We start from the raw sequence: 22,272 nt of genomic DNA on the forward strand, positions 1-22,272 counted from the left end.
TCACTTTAGAGGTAAAAAAAAAAAAAAGAAAAGATTTTAATGCCACACATGTGCAACATGAACCCACCAGGCAGTTCCAGCCTGTATGTGATCCAACTGGTTTTTACCTCCACCAATCAATTATTTATTGTTGTTCATATTCAGCAAAGCAAGATATTTTCATGAAAGTTAGAGAGGTGGGGTAAAGAAAAAAAGCTGAAATGATTCAGATGTCTGACATACCACTAATAGATTAAAGCTGGGGATGCATTCATACACGTATGTTCTGAAGCATGTCTGTGTTTCCTGGAACAAGCTGAACTTAAATCATCTTGATAATGAGAAGACCATGTTGGATCTTCTGCTTTGCATGGTCTTAGTATTTATTATATTAAAATCTTTAACGGGACACTTTTTTCTCCTCCCCATTTGTCACCAAAATGGGAAGATGTTAAGACTAAGGCTCAAAATCTATTGAAAGTTAGCAGGGCAGTGTGATTTTCCCGCAAAGGTTCTGAGGCTTATTCCATGGCTTTCCCAGATTTCTTCAAACAAGACATGCATTTCCCTCGGTTTAATTGTTTGCAATCACTTTTATTTAAAAATATATATTACTATTTCCCAAAAATGTAATGAGTCTATACAGTTTGAAACTTTGTAAAGAGTGGGTGTAATGTGGTCAAAAAGCAAATCTACTGCAATTCTTAATTAAGAAACGAATAACCAATGTTAAGAGCAATGAGTGGCTTCCTTCCCAAATGTGTGCAATATGCAACACACTCATCCTTTTGCCAATGAGGAATTAAACAAGGCTAAGAAGACTGGGTACGGCGTGTTTGTCCAAACTTTATCTGGGGAAAGACATCAAAATGTTGAAAATGTTATAAAATGCAAATACTTTTGCTGTTTGGACATCAGTTAATGTTCTACCTACTAAATGCATTCACTCTGACACCATTATGGACATTACGGGTGTGAACGTACAACAATCATCCGTTCATTACAAACCCGACATGGAGACGGTCTTCCTCATGTTGCCTAAGGAGCTCGGATCAGTTAAGGTGTGGACGATGATCTCAGGCTGTCCTGGAGACTCTGGTATCATCTGGACATTAGCAAACAGATACTTTGGACCCTGTGGGCTACGTGGTAGGGGCTTTAAACATTTGGCTTATTTAATAAAAAGGTCATCTGTCTGGCGTTTAGAGGCCAGATAACACCTCAGCCTCTTTGTTGTCCTCCTTCCTAAGCTGTTGGTGGGATGCAGTTTTACTACAGGGGTGATATTGCACTGATGGGTGGGGTCTGCAGTCACTGGTCGGTTATGGCAAAGTACGAGTCAAGTGTCTAAGTCAACGTCCACATTCATGGTTGGACGCAGTTTTCCTCATTAAGACAATCTTTAGATCTGAATGTGTTAATAGTTGACTTGGAGACAACACACATGCTGTGTTCTGTGCAGAACTGCCTGACTGGCGGTAGGAGTCCAGGGCTTGGTCTGTGGAAAGGAATCCCCCCCGTCCTCTGGGACAATTAACCCTAAGCAGCACAAAGTAATAAAGTTTGGTTTGATTTAGTCAGAAACAGATTAAAAAAAAACATCAAAAGAAACTTTTAATTTCTTAAAGGTCATTTCATCAACTACAAATATCAACAGTAGAAAAAGACAAATATGCCTCCACATCTCAGGACAGCAGAGACACAGGAGGTAAAGAGAGAGAGAGAGAGAGAGAGATGACAGAGGGGAAAGACGGAGACTTCACTCATCTGTCAGTGATCAGTCCATCGTTTCCGCTGACAAGGAGGAAGAGTTTCATCTCCTCCTCCTCTCCTCTCTGTTTCGGTCCCTGTTTTCTTTATTCTTTTCTCTGTCTCTCTCTCTCTCCCTCTTGTCCTCGTTGTCTCTCTCTCTCGCTCGCTCTCTCTCCCTCTTGTCCTCGTTGTCTCTCTCTCTCGCTCGCTCTCTCTCCCTCTTGTCCTCGTTGTCTCTCTCTCTCGCTCTCTCTCTCTCTCTCTTGTCCTCGTTGTCTCTCTCTCTTGCTCGCTCCTGCTCTCTCTCCCGCTTCTCCTCATTGCCTCTCTCTCTTGCTCGCTCTCTCTCCCTCTTGTCCTCATTGTCTCTCTCCCTCTCTCTCTCCCTCTTCCCCTCATTGTCTCTCTCCCTTGCCCACTCCCTCTCTCTCTCCCTCTTCTCCCCATTGTCTCGCTCCCTCGCCCGGTCTCTCTCTCTGTCTCGGTCCCTCTCACCGTCCCTCTGTCTGTCTGTTTTGAGTCTCCTCTCCTCTTCCTCCCGGCGCTCCTCTTCCTCTGACCTTTCATCTCGTCTGTTCCGCCGGGTGTCCTCATGCGCACGTTCATCAAAATCGTGCACACGGCCTCTCTTGTCCTTCCTCATTTGCTTCTCCCCGTCCTCCTCGTCTTTGTCATTCTTGTGTCCTCCTTGCCTCTTGTCAGGGTTTTCCTTCCTCTTTTTGCCCTTTTCCTTCTTCTTCTTCTTCTTCTCCTCCATCTGTCCTTTCCTCTTCTTCTTGCGTCGTTTGCCGTCAGAGTCTAGAGGTCAAATGAGAAAAATTGGAATTAAAAGAAATTGTTAATTATTCATTTACTTTTCCAGTAGCAATTAGCTTGAATGAACACAAAAAAACAATTGCAGTTTAATTAAAAAACCTTTTCAGGTTGAAAATTTTTTTAAAATGTATTTAAATTTATTAAAATATTCTTTTCTAAAAAAAAAAATAAAAATAAAAAAATAAAAAAAAGTGGACACTGAGCGAGGCTGAATGAACTTTTGCAGTAACATAATTTAGATGTGTTGCAGCCTGTAAAAATAACAGTTTTCAGTGTTTTAGCAAACAGTTTTATGTTAATTCAACAGTACATCTCAAGGGGATGTTTGTTCTAGAAAATGGAAATTTGTTTCCCCATATGACAGTACCAGGACTTGATGTTAGAGTTGGGATAAATAACAGAGCTAGCTAGGAAAATAACACAATTACATCCTCGTGTCGCCACGGATTCCTTTTGACTGGAAGGTATAAATGTGGCCGTGTAAACTCCAGATGAAGATGGCTACAACATTTGGGTTCTGCTGTTTAAGCAGCTTCATGTTACAAATGGAGCTTTTTAAGATTCTCAGTTTTATCTGCAGGACTCTGCATGTCGCTTTCTGTTGAGCAGAATCAGATCATAACCAGAGTCCTGAAATAAATGTAAATTCTAACCACAGGTTACACAAAAGCCCTCAAAGATGGAATAAGTCACACTAGATGTGGGCCAATTCACTATTTATCTCAATGTAACCCGTGCCAATTCAAATACGCTGTTGTTCCTAAGCTAACATCTTTCCTGAAGATTACATGGAAAATTTTTCATTCAAAAGGAAAAATATGTTAGATGTGTTGGATTTATTTATAGTTCCAAGTAAATAAAAATTAGTGAAGATGAATTTGTTTGGTCAATTAAATTAATGAAAATTAAATGGAGTATAAAGTAGTGTAAAGATGGACATGGAGTGAGGAAAAAAGAAAAAAACCTCAATGTGGGAAAAAATTATGCTAGAAAATCCTGATAAATTCTTTATTAATCAAATTAAAGAACGTGAATTGTAATCGAATCGAATCATGAGGTACCTAAGATGGCACACCTCTAATTCACGCTGCAGCGCTTAAATCTCAAATCTGATTTCACATTATCCTCTAAACGCTGCTTTCATCACACTCGTGTGAACGGTATGTGGCCCTGAAGTGTCAAGCATGCTCTGAAGAAAACACGGCATAACACTGCATTTTGTTTCCAAAGTAAATACAGATCATTCATATGTTTGTGCATCAATTTGGAAGTACCTGCACAGTCTAACAGAAAAAATATGCCCAGCTGATGAATTAAAAAAAAAAAAAAAAGATTGAGGAAAGGGAGAACACAAATATGAACAACGGCCTTTTGTGCAGCAGCGGATGCCTCCTCTACCTCTACAGTATTTGCACTGTAACAGTCCTGCTACGACACAAACCTTCAAGTTTGGCTTGGACAGAATTGTCATCCCAATTAAATCCAAACTCTTTTCATTGATTAGCAGCATAAGCGTTATCAGCCATGCTTCAATATGTTGTCTCACTTCTGTGACGTCAAAGTCAGATGAGATGACCGTTCAGACAGATTGTTTTAACACAGATTCAGACTTGGATTTGATTTAGGACCACATATGAAAGTAACCCAGGCCGCTAAGAAATCTGATGTGTGTCACATATGGAAAAAAACAATCACAGCTGCAGTATGAATGTCGCCCAGCACATACGCATCCATACTGTGGTTGTGCTCTGGATCATTCCTGTATGTACGCATTCAACTAGAGTCCATTGGTCCAAGCTGCTCACTACACACAAGAAGCCTGTAGCAAAGAATGAACCCAAGTGACAGCGTGCATGTTTTTCTAAATAAATAAAGCTGCTTTCATTTCATTTTTTAGTTTCTTTTAGCAGTAAGATGAACACATCAGAATATGACTTTTCTCAACTTGTTCATTCAGATTTCTAACTGGATTATCTCAACATTACCGTAGTAGTAATGTAATGTAAACATGCTCATGATGGGAATATGTTCACACATACATATATAATAATCTCCCACGTAAAAAGGTAAAAATTGGCAGAAATTACAGTTTTGTTTTTTTTTTTTTATCCTGAGCACAGCCTCACAGTATCTGATATAACTCTGTGATTAACCTGATTCTTGTCCTGTTCAAGCATACCAGGACAAGGATGGTCCAATTAATGACAAAATCAAACTATAGCTAAAGTTTAATGTGCGTTTATGTGCGCTGCTCTGTTAGAAAATACATCCAGCACAGAGTCTGTTCAGTCTTTGTCGTGTGCATTTCTTTTCTGCTGAAACCGTAAGCAATGTCTGGAGTGGTCACATTCAACTGGGGTGATCGTGTCACATCTGGGGAAGCCCTAAACATACATGTTTTATTTGTGTAGCGTAAAGCAACAGCTTTAAAATCTGAAGACAAGTCAGAGCTTCGGTTTTATTCTACATCAAATAGCCAGTTTCCCATTGATGCTGCCAGTGTTGAATCCTCCTTAACTTTTACATTCTCTGAGGAAAATTTTCCTAATAAAAACTAAGTCCATTTTCCTGGATAACGATCAACTTTGTAAGTCATCCATTTAGCTTTATTTAAACTATTTCAAAAGAAAAAAAGTAGAAAAGTATGAAAGCATGTTTTCCTTGTGCTTTTATCTAAAGGTGGGATAAAAAAACACAGAACACACCTGAGCTGCTGCTGCTGGAGGAGGAGTCTGAATCAGACTCGCTAGAAGACTCCGATGAGGAGGAGTCTGACGAGGAAGAGGAGGACGATGATGACGAAGAGTCAGAAGATTCAACTTCTTGATTCTGAGTCATTATCATCTTCGGTGCATTCTTGAGATGTTCCCTCAATTCATCCCTGATGAATAAAATGTATTTTCCTGTTAATCTACACACTGTTAACACCATTATGCAGCACACACCTCACACAACGTTTTGATTAAATAACCACAACTGAGTGCAAACTGTCTAAAAGAAAAAAGAAAAAAGAAAAAAAAAGGCCGACAGATACTGAAAATAAACAAATATTAAGGAAACTGATTCTTCAGCTGACATCAGAGCTTTAGCATGTTCCACTTACGTCAGTCCTCCCAGACCAATAGAAGTGAAGAAATTGATGGCGAAGCGAGTGTTTCTGGGATTATCGCGAGGGAAAAGTCCCTCAAAGAACGGCTGCAGGGTCCTGTAACACAAGCAGAGGTAAGGTTTAGGTACGATGATGACACACTGCATCATGCTGCATGGCCTCTTTCCTAAGTTCCTCTTAATTCTTGGTTCATGTGAGGCGCGCACAATGTATAATTTTGCAATATAAATAAATTCTGAACATTTATGAGAGCATGTTCTTTTGCTTTAGGACATCTAACAATTGTGTTTTTACGTGCAGCTGAATCTTAACCTAGATTCCCAAAAAATGTACGATTGACTGGATTCACATTCAACAATTCAGAGCAGCAGCAGATTTATTTATCTTTAAATAAAACACAGAAAACATCTTATTAAAATAAAGTGCTTCCTGTCTGTGTCTCTTCTTACTGGTCTTTCAGCCGCTGGTTGAGTTTCGGGAGGCCCATGTAGGCACAGAGCTCCTGGAAAAGGATTTTCACAAAGATTCTGCTGGATGACGTCGTCGTCTCTTCACTCATCCTGATGCACTCCAACACCTGGTGGAGAAACAGAAAAAAAAACTCAAGATGAGACTGGACTTAATCAGAGTTTACTCAGCCCAGGATGGATTTGATTGCAATGCTGGAGTGTGATTAAATGTGTGTGTGTGTGTGTGTGTGTGTGTGTGTGTCCTTACACTCCATGGTACAGAGTCTGTGTAAAGCAGATGAGCAAACAGTCGGGCCACGTTCCTCAGTTTGTTGGTCTCCAGACGGTGAATGGTGTCGTACTGTTCGGAAAATATCGCCTCAAAACTCTCCATGTACTCTTTCTTCAGCAGACAAAACCTCTAAACACACACACATATACCCACACACACACAAATGTTAACCTCTGTTCCCTTTTAGATAGGAAGTAAAACCAGAAACCACATAAAAAGATGGAGCACTTTGATCTATTGTCCTGCTCTTAGTTGTCCTAATGTACAATTACATCAGAAGGTCAGAGAATAAACTTCAGGTGGTTATATAAAAAAAATAAATAAATAAAAAAAAAATTCTCCCAGCTTCCCACCACATTTACTGAAACAATAAATCACACATTTACTACTATAAAATTTAAAAGGTATCTTGATCCTGCCTGGGGTGTGATGTCAGGTGTGATTTCTGGCCAGAGGTTGGGTTTCAGATGCAGCGCCTCTCAGAGCCTATTTATCTTGAACTGCTTTACTGGTGCGGGCGCTGAAGGCTGTTTATGACAGCACCTGCAACTGTGTGTTTTGGCTGAGAGCAGAAATGCTGCGCTTCCTAATAGTTAGTTGACACTGAACCAGCTGTTAGGGGAACGAGTTCATCTTCACAGTCGAGGAATTCCAGGTGTGAAGATGGAAATGCAGAAGGAACATTTATTACAAAGCGCCATTCGACTGGTTTATTTGCAGTGACAGTTTGACAATTCTCCCAACTCTGCTTTCCAGTTTGCACGCTGGAGGGCAGAGATGGAACTGAATTGCACTGAATGTTGTCTAAATCAGGACCCTGCACCTGCTTGTTGCTCTGACTGAGTGGATATGCCTGCGGGTTACGCCATTTTAATAAAAAAACGCATCAGTCAGCTGTCTGCAGTCATACATGCACTCATTCAAAAATTCTTTCATTTCCTGCAAACAAGGAAACAAGAAATCCGCTCTGTAACAACAGATTGAAAGGGTCTATCCTCATCCAGACTTTTAATAATCTAGAATATGAGTTGTGATTTTTAGGATGTAGAAATTTAATTCTGAAAAAAAAAAAGAAAAAAAAGGTTTGAAGCATCACCTATGATTTTACTGAGTTATGGACCCAAAGGATGAGGCAAACAGGGAATACATGGATCATTTCCATTTCCTCCAATTACAACATTACATTTATGTGCCTGTCTGCTACTTCATGCAGTAAAACTAAGAAGCTTTGAATCAACATCATGTTCTCAGAGAAACATTAATTTGAATGTATCGGTGCTTCTCACCCCGGCCAGCAGACCGAAAAACTTCTCGTAGGTCCTCTGTTGAGCGCAGCAGTCCAGGATCATGTTACACAGTTCTTTCTGTTCAGATAAACACAAAACATGTCACCTTAACGAAAAAGATCATCTGTTTAACATAACTTATATAAAAGAAGTTGCACACTGACGCCACAATAATATTAACATGAGGAATCAGTTTAATTGGAGAACAAAGCAGAAATTGTGGGATGAATGAATTAAAAGAAAAAAAAGCCACAGCACAGGGAAAGAAAGTGAAGAAAATATGCAAATAAATTGTATCATAATGAGGTGCTACAAAGTAAAAAAAAAAACTGAAGTGATTATTAAAATTTAATTATACAAAACTTTAATCTTTAAAATGCTGAGACAAACGGCTAAAAATATCAACGAAAGAGGAAATATTCACAGTTTGAATCCAAAGTTAAGGTCAAGCAACTGAATGTTATTAAAAAAACAAACAAAACACACACACACACACACACACACACACACACACACACACACACACAAAAACTTGGTTCAACCTTGAACCATTTGACACTAATTCACCAGATCAAATTAGAAACCATAAAAACTCTAATATGATGTTTCAGCTTCGATGTCCTGCATGTAGTGGCACCTCTAAATCAATTTCATAAATTAATTACGAAACAACAAGTTTCTTATTTAACGTTCAGATATAGGAACTGGACAGAAAATAACTTTAACAGCAGCAAAAGTCCAGAGAACTGCTGTGGTAATCAGGGACACGTTAAAACTTTACAAGCAACACCTGGATCCTTGGAAGCTCAACGTAGAGAGAAAACAAAATCAACACTTTTGCACAATGTAGTGAAAAAAAAATTGAGAAGAGTTAAATTCCTTTCAATTCCTCACAAATAGCAGCTTGAACGAATCAAAAACAAATCTTCAACCTTTTTGAAGGGCCAATGCTCTGCAGGGTTGGGTTATTTTCCTGCTTTGACACACAATTCAAACAATTCAATTCAATTCAACTTTATTTATATAGCGTCAAATCACGGCAATGCCATCTCAAGACGCTTTACAGACAGAGGGGAAAACATAATGAAGGCCAATTCATAACAGCCTATATAAGGAAACCAACAGATTGAGTTGAGTCCAACTCAATCTCCCATCCTGAGCAAGCACACTGGCAACAGTGGGAAGGAAAAAACTCCCTTTTAACAGGAAGGAAACCTCCGGCAGAACCCGGCTCAGGACAGGCAGCCATCTGCCTCTGCTGTGTGGGGGGAAGAGGACAGAAAGACAACAGACAACAGGAACTGCTACTCCCGGCCAGGGAGACCTGCTGAGACAGGAGACATACATGTTAATGATGCAACACTGTTATGGGGGGGGGGGGGGGGGGGGGGGGGGGGGGGGGGAATGCTAACCATCCCTAGCTATAGGACTTATCAAAAAGATAAGTCTTAAGCCTAGTCTTAAAGGTGGGGAGGGTGTCTGCTTCCCTAACACTAACTGGGAGCTTATTCCATAAGAGAGGGGCCTGATAACCAAAGGCTCTGCCTCCTGCTCGGCTCTTTGAGACTCTAGGAACCACAAGTAAGCCTGCAGTCTGCGAACGAAGTACTCTACTTGGTATATAAGGAACAATGAGGTCTTTGATATATAGTGGTGCCTGGTTGTGGAGGGCTTTATATGTAAGGAGAAGGATTTTAAATTCTATTCTAGATTCAACAGGCAGCCAATGAAGAGAGGCTAAAACTGGAGAAATATGATCTCTCATGCTGGTTCTGGTCAGGACTCTGGCTGCAGAATTCTGGATCAGCTGAAGGCTTTTCAGGGCATATTTAGGACAGCCCAGTAATAGAGAGTTACAGTAATCTAGTCTCGAAGTAACAAAAGCGTGAACCAGTTTTTCTGCATCACTCTGAGACAGAATGTCCCTAATTTTGGCTATATTACGTAAATGAAAGAAGGCTGTTTTAGTAACCTGCTTAATATGTGGGCCAAAGGACAGTTCAGGGTCAAATATTACTCCAAGGTTTCTCACTGTAGCACTGGAAGCTAAAGTAATGCCATCCAGGTTCATTACAAAACCGGAAAATTTAGCTCTGAGTTTTTCAGATCCAACGAGAATTACTTCAGTCTTATCTGAGTTTAAGAGGAGAAAATTTCTAGACATCCAAGTCTTTATGTCTATGAGACAATTTTGTAGCCTATTGGGCTGATTTGTTTCATCTGGTTTAAAGGATAAGTATAGTTGAGTATCATCTGCATAACAATGAAAGTTTATTCCATGCTGTCTAATAATTTTGCCTAAAGGGAGCATATATAGCGTGAAGAGTATTGGTCCAAGTACAGAACCTTGAGGAACTCCATGACTTACTGTAGTTTGGGAGGAGGACTTGTCATTTACATGAACAAACTGAAGTCTATCAGATAAATATGATTTAAACCAGCTTAACGCTGTACCTGTAATTCCAATCACCTGTTCTAGTCTTTGTAACAGAATGTTATGATCGACTGTATAAAATGCAGCACTAAGATCAAGCAAGATAAGTACGGACACAAGTCCTTTGTCTGAGGCCATAAGAAGGTCATTAGTAACTTTCACCAATGCTGTCTCAGTACTATGATGAGCTCTAAATCCTGACTGAAACTCCTCGCATAAATTATTTCTGCTCAGGTGGGCATGTAGCTGAGCGGAAACTATTTTCTCCAGAATTTTGGACATAAACGGGAGGTTAGATATAGGTCTATAATTTGCTATCACCTCTGGATCCAGAGATTGCTTTTTAAGTAAAGGCTTGATTACAGCAGTTTTAAATGATTGTGGTACATATCCTGTCACTAAAGACATATTGATAACATTTAGTAGTGATGTATTAATTAAAGGGAAAATGTCCTTAAAGAGGCTCATTGGGAGAGGGTCTAAGATACAGGTGGATGGTTTAGATGAAGCTATTATTTTAGTTAATTCAGAGGGTTGGACAGGACAGAAACTATTTAGACACAAGTCAGATCCTGGTTCTAAGGATGCTTCGGAGACCACAACAGGCTCAACATTATAGGTAGAAGGAAGAGTATTGTGAATTTGATCTCTAATAGTGTCAATTTTATTCCTGAAAAAATACATGAAATCATCACAGCTAAGTGAGAAAGGAATACATGGCTCCTCAGCGCTCCGGCTCCTAGTAAGCCTAGCTACAGTGCTGAAAAGAAACCGAGGGTTGTTTTTGCTTTCCTCTATCAATGATGAATAATAAGCTGTTCTTGCGGTACGTAAGGCTTTTTTGTATACGCTTAAACTTTCTTTCCAGGTTAAGTGAGACTCCTCTAGTCCTGATGAACGCCATCTGTTTTACAAACGCCTTGATGCCTGTTTTAGAGCTCGAAGCTGGGAATTAAACCAGGGAGCCTTCATAATCTTACCTAATTTCTTCTTCTTTAGGGGAGCAACATTATCCAAGGTTGTACACATTGAAGCTGTTATAGTATCAGCATGTTGATCAATCTGAGCAGGAGTAAGGCTTAAAGGGGGACTCTCAGTCATGCTAACACATGGTAGATGTGAAAAAATTGATTCAATTGATTGTTTAAATTTTGTAATATTATTGTCTGATAAACATCTACTATAGTAGAATTTATTTTTGGTCAGTGAGTAATCAAATAAAGTGAATTCAAAGGTTAACAAGAAGTGATCGGACAAGACAGGGTTTTGAGGAAATACTTTGAGCTTATCAGTCTCAATACCATATGTTAGAACAAGATCAAGAGTGTGACCATGAGAGTGAGTGGCTCCATTGACATTTTGTGAAAACCCAATTGAGTTTAGAATAGAGCTAAAGGAAATGTTTAAACTATCATTTTCAACGTCAACATGAATATTAAAATCACCTAGTACAATGACCTTATCAGTAGTCAGCACTAACTCAGACAAGAGATCAGAGAATTCGGTCAGAAACTCGGAGTAAGGTCCAGGTGGGCGATACACGAATGCTAAAAGGAGCAGTTTCTCTGAATTCCATTTTGGATGAGATAAATTTAATGTCAGGAATTCAAAGGATTTATAGTTAGTTTTGTGCTTAGGATTAATTAAAAATTCTGACTTAAAAATAGCTGCAACACCTCCTCCTCTGCCTGTAGTTCTAGTTCAAAGCTGATCACCTCGACATCTCCTCACCAGGGTCTAAAAATCACCATTTAATTTGGTCAAGGTGAATGCAAGCAGGGAAATGGCTGAAACCTGCAGGACCGTGGCCCTCGAGGGACTGGCGCTGAAGAAACTAAGGCTGTGATGGTATGCTTCTGTCCCGATTTGATTCCGAATTTTTGGCTGCCGATTCGATTTAAATTGTGATTCTCAAAATCTTCAATATTGATGATTTATAACTTATAAAACTTATTTTTGCAAGTAATTTTTCTTGATTTTATTTAGGAAAAAACAACACAGTAGCCAGACCATCATTCTGCTGCTATGATGCCCAAGAAGACAAGTAAGAAGATCAACGAAAACAATGAAAATTACAAAATTGTTATAATTTTATTTGGGGGGGGGTTTTAAAAAAAATTTTTTTTTTAACAAAAAAAAAAAAAAAAAAAGATTATTCTTTTAAAAAAAAAAAATCAATTTTAAAATTGTGGAAAAAAAAATTCCTTATTTCTGATTTTCGATTAGATTTTCCCACCCCTAGAAGAAACCCTGCCTTAAACCTACTTTTACAAATTATAACCCCCCCCATCTTTCACTGTGTGTTTATTTCTCATCATGCTTATAAGCAGCTTAAATTGTGACAATCTTCAACCTCACAGAATGAGAAGTTGAGATGTGCTGAGACACCTTTAATGTTTCAGACAGGATGAGGCCATGAATGAACAAGAGAAGCTAAAGTATAATCTGCTCTGCTGGAAGCAAAAGATAAAGATGATAAACCAACAGCTAAAGAAAACTGCTCCTGAATGCCATCAAGTTCATGCAAACATCCGTGGCACTACTCCACTCCTGTGTATGAATGCTTTTCATGTCACATAAAGCCTAACATGTAGTACAATTATAGCACAGTTTCATTATTTATTGTAAGGCCTCCTTTCCACTTAAAATCCCTATCTGCGAATATGAAAGCTTTTTGCATATGAGCCCTTAGCCTCAGCCACTTTGCATTTCATCACACATGCACATATTTAAGGCCATTTCTTCTAAACTCTCAGTTCAGGTCATCTGGAAACATTAGAAGCAAATCAGAAACCGCTCTGACACAGCTGATGAAAAGTGACATACAAGAAACAAGACGCCTCTTTTTCCCACTGCACAACAAGCTGTCACACACACAAATGTGTCCTCATAACAGCTGATCTTCTGACACATGAAGTTTCTCAGACACGCAGCTGACCTGCAACTGTCAGCGTCCGAAACCAACTATTACTGTTACATTCAGCCTCGGGACCACACACACAGATGTGAAGCTGTTAATAAGCGGAAGACAGTATGGCAGCACATTCCCACGAATGTAGAGAAACAAAGCCTCTCCTCCTCTGTTAATGTCTAATCACTTTATCAGCGTCATCTGGTCAGATGGGAGCTTGAACCGCAATCTAAGGAGGTGGAACTAGTTTGGCATTTTCAGACAATAATGGGATTAAAAGCAGAGGTGCATCTACGTCATAAATATGCAACTAATTCATAAATTGCCAAAAATGCCAACAATCTTCACATGCCTGCAGCAAAATACATAATTATACTAAACTTGTTTGCAATAATCCTTGTTTATACTTTGGATATGTACACTAACACATGGGGAACTGGGTTCAAAACCTTCAAAACAACCTCACTGATCAGATTACTGATGTAGCTTTTGGGCTTCATGGTTTAAAAAAGCTGTAAGCCTGTCTAACGGCCCTACGGCATCATTTATCCTCTCCTCTGTCATCCTCTGTGCTGCTGATGTGAAGAGACTCGCTGCTGGACAAACACTGATCCTACAGAGAGGAAGAGGAGCCCAGGTCTGTCTTTTTTTTTTTTTAAAGTTGCTATTTGTTTATGGTTGAAAGACTGAAAGTAAAACAGAGCATGCACAATATGGTTTTATCAGCATAGGTAATCGAGGTAATGACCAAACACCAAAATGATTTGTTCACTACTCTGGTTTTAGTCAAATTCATTCATATGTTCATGACCAATCTATTTCTTACTTTTGGAATTATGCACCAATTTAGAAAATTAGATAATATGCTGCGGCGTAGGGCTGGGCGATCTATCGAATATACTCGAGATATCGTGGCTAGTCCAATTTAGATGTAAATTGCAAAGTTTTTGACGTCACGCAAAAATAATTAATTCTGTTTGATTACATTCACAGCCTCTGTCACTTACTCGCCTCATCCACTGTGTGTGACACGAGCATATATATCTAGCTCGTCATGTCTCTAGAAAGTACAGAAAGGAGTGGTAAATCAAATCCTGAATTAAAAACTGGCAGAAGCCGTTTATTGGAGACTATATGAGGACATTCTGCCTGTATTATAAGACTGACTTCTACGCTAAACTCTGCAATTAAAAAAAATACATGACAACTCAAAAATGTATCCATAAAGCAAAGCCTTATAATAGTTCATCATTTGAAAAGTCCCCCCCTAGAGCACCTATTTTCATACGTTGCATTTGTTACATCATGCAAAGGCACTTTATTTTGTTTTAAAATTACATGTTTCTGCCACTGCTTTAACTGTTCAATAAATGCGGTCTTGGTCAGTTTGCTTCATTACAATTTCATCCTTTTGGCATAAATGTTTAAAATCAGCATATCTTGATGCAGTATGAACAATTATGTTTTAATGGAGACACAAAATCATCTTGCTGATGTGATTGTATGCACCAAAGCATTCATTCAAGGCTAAGGTAAATATCGAGATATATATCGTATATCGTGACATGCCATATAAATATCAGGATATTACTAAAAGGTAATATCGCTCGGCCCTACTGCGGCGTCTGCAGTAATGCGGACTCTGCGCCGGTCTGTCGTGGTGAAGAAGGAGCTGAGCCAGAAGGCGAAGCTCTTGATTTACCAGTCGATCTACGTTCCTACCCTCACCTATGGTCATGAGCTGTAGTTGGATACAACTTTTTTTTTTTTTTTTTTTTAAACTGCTGAGAAATATATAATATATTTTCTTATGGTGAGAACGGAGCTTACATAACAAATAACAACACACACGCGTGTGTTTGGGATCCAGGAAACCAATGGAAGAGTATGGGAATGTTGTGGGGAGTAAGAAAACCCTTCCAGGATCCACAATAAGAAAGCAGTTCTGTCACTTCACTCTTAATAATTATCTTCAAATCAAACACTTTTATGACTAAAGAGTAAATCAAATTTGACGAGAGGACAGAACATTGCTCTTAGCATGAGGAGTGTTTACTAAACAGCACGACACAACCCCTTTCTGCTGGAGATGTAAGCAACATTGCAGTTTTTGTGCCAGAAGTCTGGAGCAGAAAAATCTGAGTTTAAGCTTTTCTCTTGTTTTCATTCTTCAAGTTTTTATTAGTTTGCAAGTCTACAAAAACATTAACAATTTTATTTAGGTATGGTTCTAAACTAACTACTGCAAAAGCTGCTGCCTTCAGCTGTAGTTGGATACAACTTTTTTTTTTTTTTTTTTTTTTTAAACTGCTGAGAAATATATAAATTAGTTGCAAAATAACATCTAATCTGAAAGCAAGTGACCCCCGTCCTGATCGGATCAGACAACACACTGTTACATTTTTACCGTTTTCGCTTCTTGCTGCATATGGTTCCATCATTTATCACACTCCAACTGCTTACAGACTACCGGTAGCTGCTTTAATGTTATGGTTTGTTGGGAAAAAAAGACCTTAAACAGAAAGAAAACAAAATAGATGTCTGAAGAGTAGAAGGCACAATTTTAAATTCGCACTGTTTTCATTCTGGGAGAGTAGGGTGGTCCATGAAGTCCAGACTGGAGACGAGACTGGAAATGTTTGGTGATCTACAAGAAAGGACAAAGCGGACTGTACTGCTGTAGGAAGCTGAGATCGTGGTTTAAATTACGGGTTGCAAACAGGAGCCTGGTTCCCTGAAAACACTCATCTGATACAACAAGGGGGGGGCTCTAAAAATAGTCTTTCAGGTTACATTTAGTTTTTCTATAACGTTCCCAATATTTCTTACAAATAAAAGCATTCATTTGTCAGTGTTGTGTGTTAATTACTTTACCTAATTTAATTGACTAATATTTGCAAACAACACAGGTAATCTGATCTGTTTCTTTCTTTCTGTAGACTAGGGCTGCATGATATTGAAAAAAAACTCAGCTATATATACTGTGATATAAGAAAACACAAGAATTTTCAACCTATGACTTTAATAACTCTTTAAATTATGCAGCACTCCTGCTATCTTGTTGACAATTAACCTCCACGAATGTATGTGCTTTTGTGAATGTTAAAAATATGGTTTTTGTCAGTGTTTCAGAGTTATTCTAGTTATTGCTTCCTTTTACTGCACTGGGTTTCAATCTATAATGTCCAAATGTGAATTTTGGACATTATAGATTGGCGCAGCCGAGGTGTTGAGGGGATCCGACTTGGTGGCCTCAGGATTGGGTCCCTGCTTTTTGCGGATGACGTGGTCCTGTTGGCTTCATCTGGTCGTGATCTCCAGCTCTCGCCTGAGCGATTCGCGGCCGAGTGTGAAGCGGCTGGGATGAGAATCAGCACCTCAAAATCTGAGACCATGGTCCTCAGCCGGAATAGGGTGGATTGCCCTCTCCGGGTCGGGAGTGAGGTACTGCCTCAAGTGGAGGAGTTTAAATATCTCGGGGTCTTGTTCACGAGTGAGGGATGGCTGGAGCGCGAGATCGACAGACGGATCGGTGCGGCGTCTGCAGTAATGCGGGCTCTGCGTCGGTCTGTCCTGGTGAAGAAGGAGCTGAGCCAGAAGGCGATCTACCCTCACCTATGGTCATGAGCTGTGGGTCGTGACCGAAAGAACGAGATCTCGTATACAGGCGGCTGAAATGAGTTTCCTCCGCAGGGTGGCCGGGCTCTCCCTTAGAGATAGGGTGAGGAGCTCGGTCATCCGGGAGGGGCTCAGAGTAGAGCCGCTGCTCCTCCGCATCGAGATGAACCAGTTGAGGTGGCTCGGGCATCTGGTCAGGATGCCTCCTGGACGCCTCCCTGGTGAGGTGTTCCAGGCACGTCCCTCTGGGAGGAGACTCCGGGGAAGACCCAGGACACGCTGGAGGGATTATATCTCTTGGCTGGCCTGGGAACGCCTCGGGATCCCCTCCGCAGAGTTGGCAAATGTGGCTGGGGAGAGGGAAGTCTGGGCTTCCCTGCTTAGGCTGCTGCCCCCGTGACCTGACCCCGGATTAGCAGTAGAAGATGGATAGATGGATGGATGGATGGATGGATGTATAACATGCTGCTATGAAGTGAGGCATCACCTCGATGAGAAAAGGCGTATACACCTCTAATAGCGACTGCAGACTATCAACACATAGAATTGTGAGAGAAATTGCCATATTGGGTCTACCCACTCTTTGTTTACTTCAGGTCAGCAGTGACTCATCTGTTTTAAGTTTTTGTTTTAACTAGAATTTTTGTTAAGTATTTCATCAATACACCACCCCCCCCCCCCCCCCCCCCCCCCCCCCCCCCCCGAGTCGTGTACGCTGCTGCAGTAACCTCATGGATCAGCACACAAAAAGGAAATCACCCAGCGGATTTCAATCTTCCATTTCTGCCTTAGTAAAGCACACAGGCGTCAAACTCCTTGAAGACCAGAATCCTGCAGGTTTTTGTTGTTGCCATGCTCCAACACACACACGCACACAAAATAAATGAATAGGTTGACAAGAACTATTGGACCAATCTGATTCGAACCACATGTGTTGTTGCCCTGATGGACTGGAGTTTCACACCCGTGGTAGCAGCGTGAGTATGTTGGATAAACATATCCTAAAGAACAGTGGACTTCTGCAGAAACATTTCCAGGTTTTTTTGGCTTAACATAGATTGGATATACCATAAAGGACAGTTTGGGCTTTATGCGAGAGCAGGCGAGGTGGTGCACCTCAGCATTCATGTAGAAAATGTTCAACCAAATTAAATAAATGCATACATAGGTTACTGTATACATGCAAAACAAAGCTACAACTGATGACACCAGGTCAAAACTATTTCTGTAACCACTTGTTTTGCACTCGAGCATGACGGTACAACACAGAGGAAAGTGACTAAACAACGCTGATAAGATACTAGGCCTCATAATTTCTTTTGACATGCAGTATCTGTTGCCAGATCTCAGGTATGCATACTGCTGATGACACATGGATATGCTTAGAACAATGTAAACATTTCCTGATTCATTGGTTTGCAAGGTATCAATCAGGTGTCAGAATGTTTAGAAGGTATGCAGCTTGTGTAAACTACTGCCCAAGTGGTAAACGCTGCACACTTACGCAGCAGATTCACTCCGAGTTATCTGACTGAAATACAGGTTACACTCATGCAGGATCAGCAAAGTCACTGCAACTTTAAGCAAAATCTATTCAAAACCTGTTTCTTTCCATTTTCCTCGTCTTCCACTTTAAAGCTACTCTGTGGATCTTGCCTTCAGATTGCTGATAGTGACTCAATGTGTCAGGCATTGTTGTGTGTTTAACTCCTGGCTAGCTCATTTCAAGTGTTGCTTTTTAACACAGCTTGCTAACAAAAGCTGTCAAGTCGTTTTATTTACCCATACTTTAGTGTCACTACAGTTTACAAGGAAAAAAAAAAACACTGGTTGTAGGTTGACCACCGAGGTATGTGCAGTTATTCAGTATGAATGTATTTGTGTGTGTTTTTATTTGCACTCACGGTCTGGCTCTCAGGAAAGTCCATTTTAATCAGTTTGTGAGCGCACTCTTCAAAGTCCAAGCTGCAAAAACAATCAACAAATCAATCTAACAACCCGTATATGTGGAAGCTTCTGTTTCAGCCTTGCTAACCGGGCCATATGCTTTGTGGGGACCGTGATATAATTATAGTTAAACTAGGTTATAACAGCTGCAAACAGTCATGTGCAGGTGTGTTAGATCTGGCCAATAAAACCCTCCCTCCTGAGGTCTAAATTTCAAACTGGTCCTCACAAAGTCAGCCCATCTTGCAGAGCTTTAAACACAGCTTTAGATAACAGTCCAGCTCAATCAAATATAGCAAGAGCTGTAAGTAACAGCCAACACCCAGAGAGAAAACTAAGTCACCAACTGTGCCAATGTGTAATTAGAAGTGTGTGTGTCCATGCATACCTGGACTGTATGGCAAGGTAGATGGTTCTCCTGAAAGCAACCAGGTTGACCTCTGTCTTGTCGAAGATGGTGACCTTCTCATCTGAGAGGAGGACAACCGGAGACATGCAGCATCTTTAATGGTTGATTAATATCAAGCTCAGGACAGAATATAAGAATAATTTGTAAAAGGGAAATTAACATTTTTACATCCAAACTGTTCAGATTTCCATGAAAAATAACCCTTATTTTGCTCAGCAACTCATTCAATGACAGAAATGATTGTTATGAGTGATGAGTGATGATAAAAGTGAAGAAACTCAAGCTGCTTTTACATTATGAAAGCTTTGCTGCTGCAGATCATTAAAATAGATTTTTGTTGAGCTAATATACATTCACCCTTTCCATTAAAGCAGTCCAGCACCGGCTTCAAGCCAGAGCCTAAATTAGAGCCAGTCCTTTCTGTTTCGACTGCCAGAGAATCATCTCCCAGCCAGGAACGTTAGCACCAACCCTTTGTTTGGCTAAAGCGAAATCTATTAACTCATTGGCTGCCAAAGACATCTTGTGACGTCCTTTCGAATGCGAACGTTCACTCCCAAAGACATTAAAAGACGTCTTATCGCACTTTTAGTATATGAAAAGCCGATTTTGCCAGGTGCGCACTCAGAGGGCCCCTAAACCCAGCATTCAGTTCAGCCTTTCGTATCTGTAGTCCCAGAACTCATTATTGTGTGTCTTGTAGGATGAGCCAAAATGCTGGCAAAATGGTGCTCTCTGCTGTAACAATGGCTGGCAGCCAATGAGTTGATGTCAGGGGACGATATAAAAACAGCCAATCAGAATAACTAAACAAAAAAAGATCCAATGCAGTCTGAACCAGTAGAGAGCAATAAAACTCTTCAACAGCTTCAACACAGACGTGAAGTTTAACCTTTTCTTCCTGAGGCTGATTTTTTCTGCCTCATATCTAAAATGACAAACGCAGAATAAAATAAATATGTCTCATGTACAGGGGTTGTATGTATAATCTGTTTGTTTTGTGTGTTTATGCTTTTCCTTGTTGTGTTTTTTCCTTTGCAGAGTGGTGTGTGGAGCTCATCAGGACAATAAGGAGCACCTGACCAGTTCTTTATGTTTCATCAATTGTAGCCTGAAGCCCCCTTCTTCCCTCCATTCTCCTTCTCCATTAATTTTGTTGGGCATGTTGTTTAATAAATCCTGTTATTTGTTTGGTTTTTTGCTTCTGCCTCATACCATTTTTTTTGTCATGGCTTTCAAGCCAGGTCGTGACAAGTTTTACTGAGATTTTCCTGTTATTTTAGTATGCTACATGTTAGCAATGGTGCTTCCGAGCATGTATAAAGATAGTTTGTTCTTGCAAAGCTCTGAGCCAGTCCACCGTAGAGGGGCCAGCCCACCATACAGGATATGCTCATGAGGAAAATGTCACATCAGTATAACGACATAGGATTGGTGCTCTTCCAGATCTCCTGCCGTTTAATGTCTGAAATCGTCCAATGTCCAGTTGTTTGTGTTGTCAAATTCGCTGCATAGAGCAACATTCACAAATGCAGTTTTAAACTGAATATGTATTAATTGTCTTTATTTTCTAGGAATCCATCAATTTAAAAATAAAAACAAACAACTCCTAAATATGATACAAAGCAAGCACACAGCATTAAAGCAGTTTCTCTGGTAAATCATGACCTCTGAAAGATGCCTCCAGTTTAAAACAAATCGATTTGTGTTTACAGTGGAATTGCTTTAAGTTAAGGTAAGAAAATCCCATCAGTCTTACCTTCTCCCTCCTCCTCATTCTCCTCTTCATCGTCCTCGTCTTCGTCACTGCCGTCTCCCTCCTCCCCTGAATCGCTGCTGCCCTCATCCAGGATATCTGACAGGAAGTGACGGGTGATTGGTTAAACTGTGAAGGAGGTGACGGCTGACTGGACAGTAAGGAGTCTGATTTCCTCACCTCTTTTAATAGTTTTGTATTTCTCCTCATTCTCCAGGAAGTTTGGATCCATCTTGAACACATCTGTGAACACATGCACACACATTAATGCTGCTAAATGTACATATGAATTTCTGCAGCCCAGTTAATCCTCTGCTCCCTCCATCCCTTCCTGGCTCTTACTAAGGACATCCTCTGTGTTGTACTCATCCTCCAGTGGCAGCATGTGGGTGAACTGGTCGTCCTCATCCACCAGGTCCAGCCCATCTGGGATCACTGGATGATCTTTAAAACCATCCTTCCTGATGGCAAACATCACCTCAATCATGTATTGAACTCTTTTATCAATAGACGACTCATGGAGGACATTCCTGAGACGCTCAAATATGGCTGGAAAAAAAAACAAAAACAGAAGGACTTTGTTGACATTTTCAGGTCAATTGAGCCGATACTTTTCTATTCTCATTTACAGAACTGCAGAATCACTGGCTTTTAATAAAACAGGAACCAGTGTGGGGGTTACCAGGTCCAAAGCAACACAAAGACTGTTTTATTCTGGTGAAGACAGGAAAAAAAAATCAGCTCCTTCTAGATTATCAGTCTTTTTAAACTATTTATCTAGTCTGAGATTATTTAATTAAACGACTTAATTCAGGCTATGCTGACAGTAATCTTCTGTATTCTCCATTTATAACGTCAGTCAGCACGAGCTCTGAAGGACATGATCAGCTTTTGTTGTCCTACCCGAAGAGTGAAGAGTGACTACTGCTGCAACATACCGTTGATCCCTCTGGGGGACACCTCCGTCAGTTTGAGTCCACACTTCCTTCAGGAAGGAGATAGCCACCCTCCACACTGTCGTCAGTTGGACGCTCAAGGAGCAAAGTGAGCATCTCCAAACATAAAAACCTCATGGGCCTGAAGATTACAAAAGACAGCAAAACTTACTGATGTAAACACACCTAATTAGAGCCAGATTTTAACTCTCCAAGCCTTCAATCTACACAGAAGTTGGAAAGCAGTACCCACCACATTCTGGTTGATAAGATGAGCCACAAACTTTGAGGCAGTCAGGCACTGTTGCTGGGAAAACAAAACATATACTGGTATTAACAAACACGACACCTATAAACACACATGCAGAGTCAATGAGATGAAAATGTATTTGTCTCACAAGTGAAGAACAGATTGCAGAGATATTAGCAGGGATCCTGGACTGTGTTCAAAAGTTCCCAGTCCTGCCAGTTATTGCTCTTATTGAACTCCAGCTTCTTTCTCATCTCAGGATTTTGTGTTAGTTTTGCCTCAAGCTGTTCAAGTTGGAAGGTTGGAGCTGTTACGCTTAGATTAAAAAC

At 40.3% G+C, this 22,272-nt stretch overlaps 1 protein-coding gene across 1 annotated transcript in view; it reads right to left on the reverse strand.

Moving 5' to 3' along the window:
- Positions 1-1,412: 1,412 nt before the first annotated feature.
- The window catches only part of cwc22 (CWC22 spliceosome associated protein homolog), a 27,715-nt gene continuing 6,855 nt past the window's right edge, over positions 1,413-22,272 (reverse strand). Inside the window, 16 exon segments of the mRNA XM_079253698.1 lie at positions 1,413-2,529; positions 5,253-5,428; positions 5,651-5,752; positions 6,106-6,233; positions 6,374-6,526; positions 7,684-7,761; positions 18,551-18,611; positions 18,982-19,063; positions 20,762-20,857; positions 20,939-21,001; positions 21,101-21,307; positions 21,697-21,739; positions 21,741-21,764; positions 21,766-21,822; positions 21,824-21,835; positions 21,947-22,000. Coding sequence (XP_079109824.1) covers positions 1,793-2,529; positions 5,253-5,428; positions 5,651-5,752; positions 6,106-6,233; positions 6,374-6,526; positions 7,684-7,761; positions 18,551-18,611; positions 18,982-19,063; positions 20,762-20,857; positions 20,939-21,001; positions 21,101-21,307; positions 21,697-21,739; positions 21,741-21,764; positions 21,766-21,822; positions 21,824-21,835; positions 21,947-22,000 — 2,073 coding nt within the window. The 3' untranslated portion in view covers positions 1,413-1,792.

This window comes from Telmatherina bonti (assembly GCF_933228915.1).
Source record: "Telmatherina bonti genome assembly, chromosome: 15".
Classification (NCBI taxonomy): Eukaryota; Metazoa; Chordata; class Actinopteri; order Atheriniformes; family Telmatherinidae; genus Telmatherina; species Telmatherina bonti.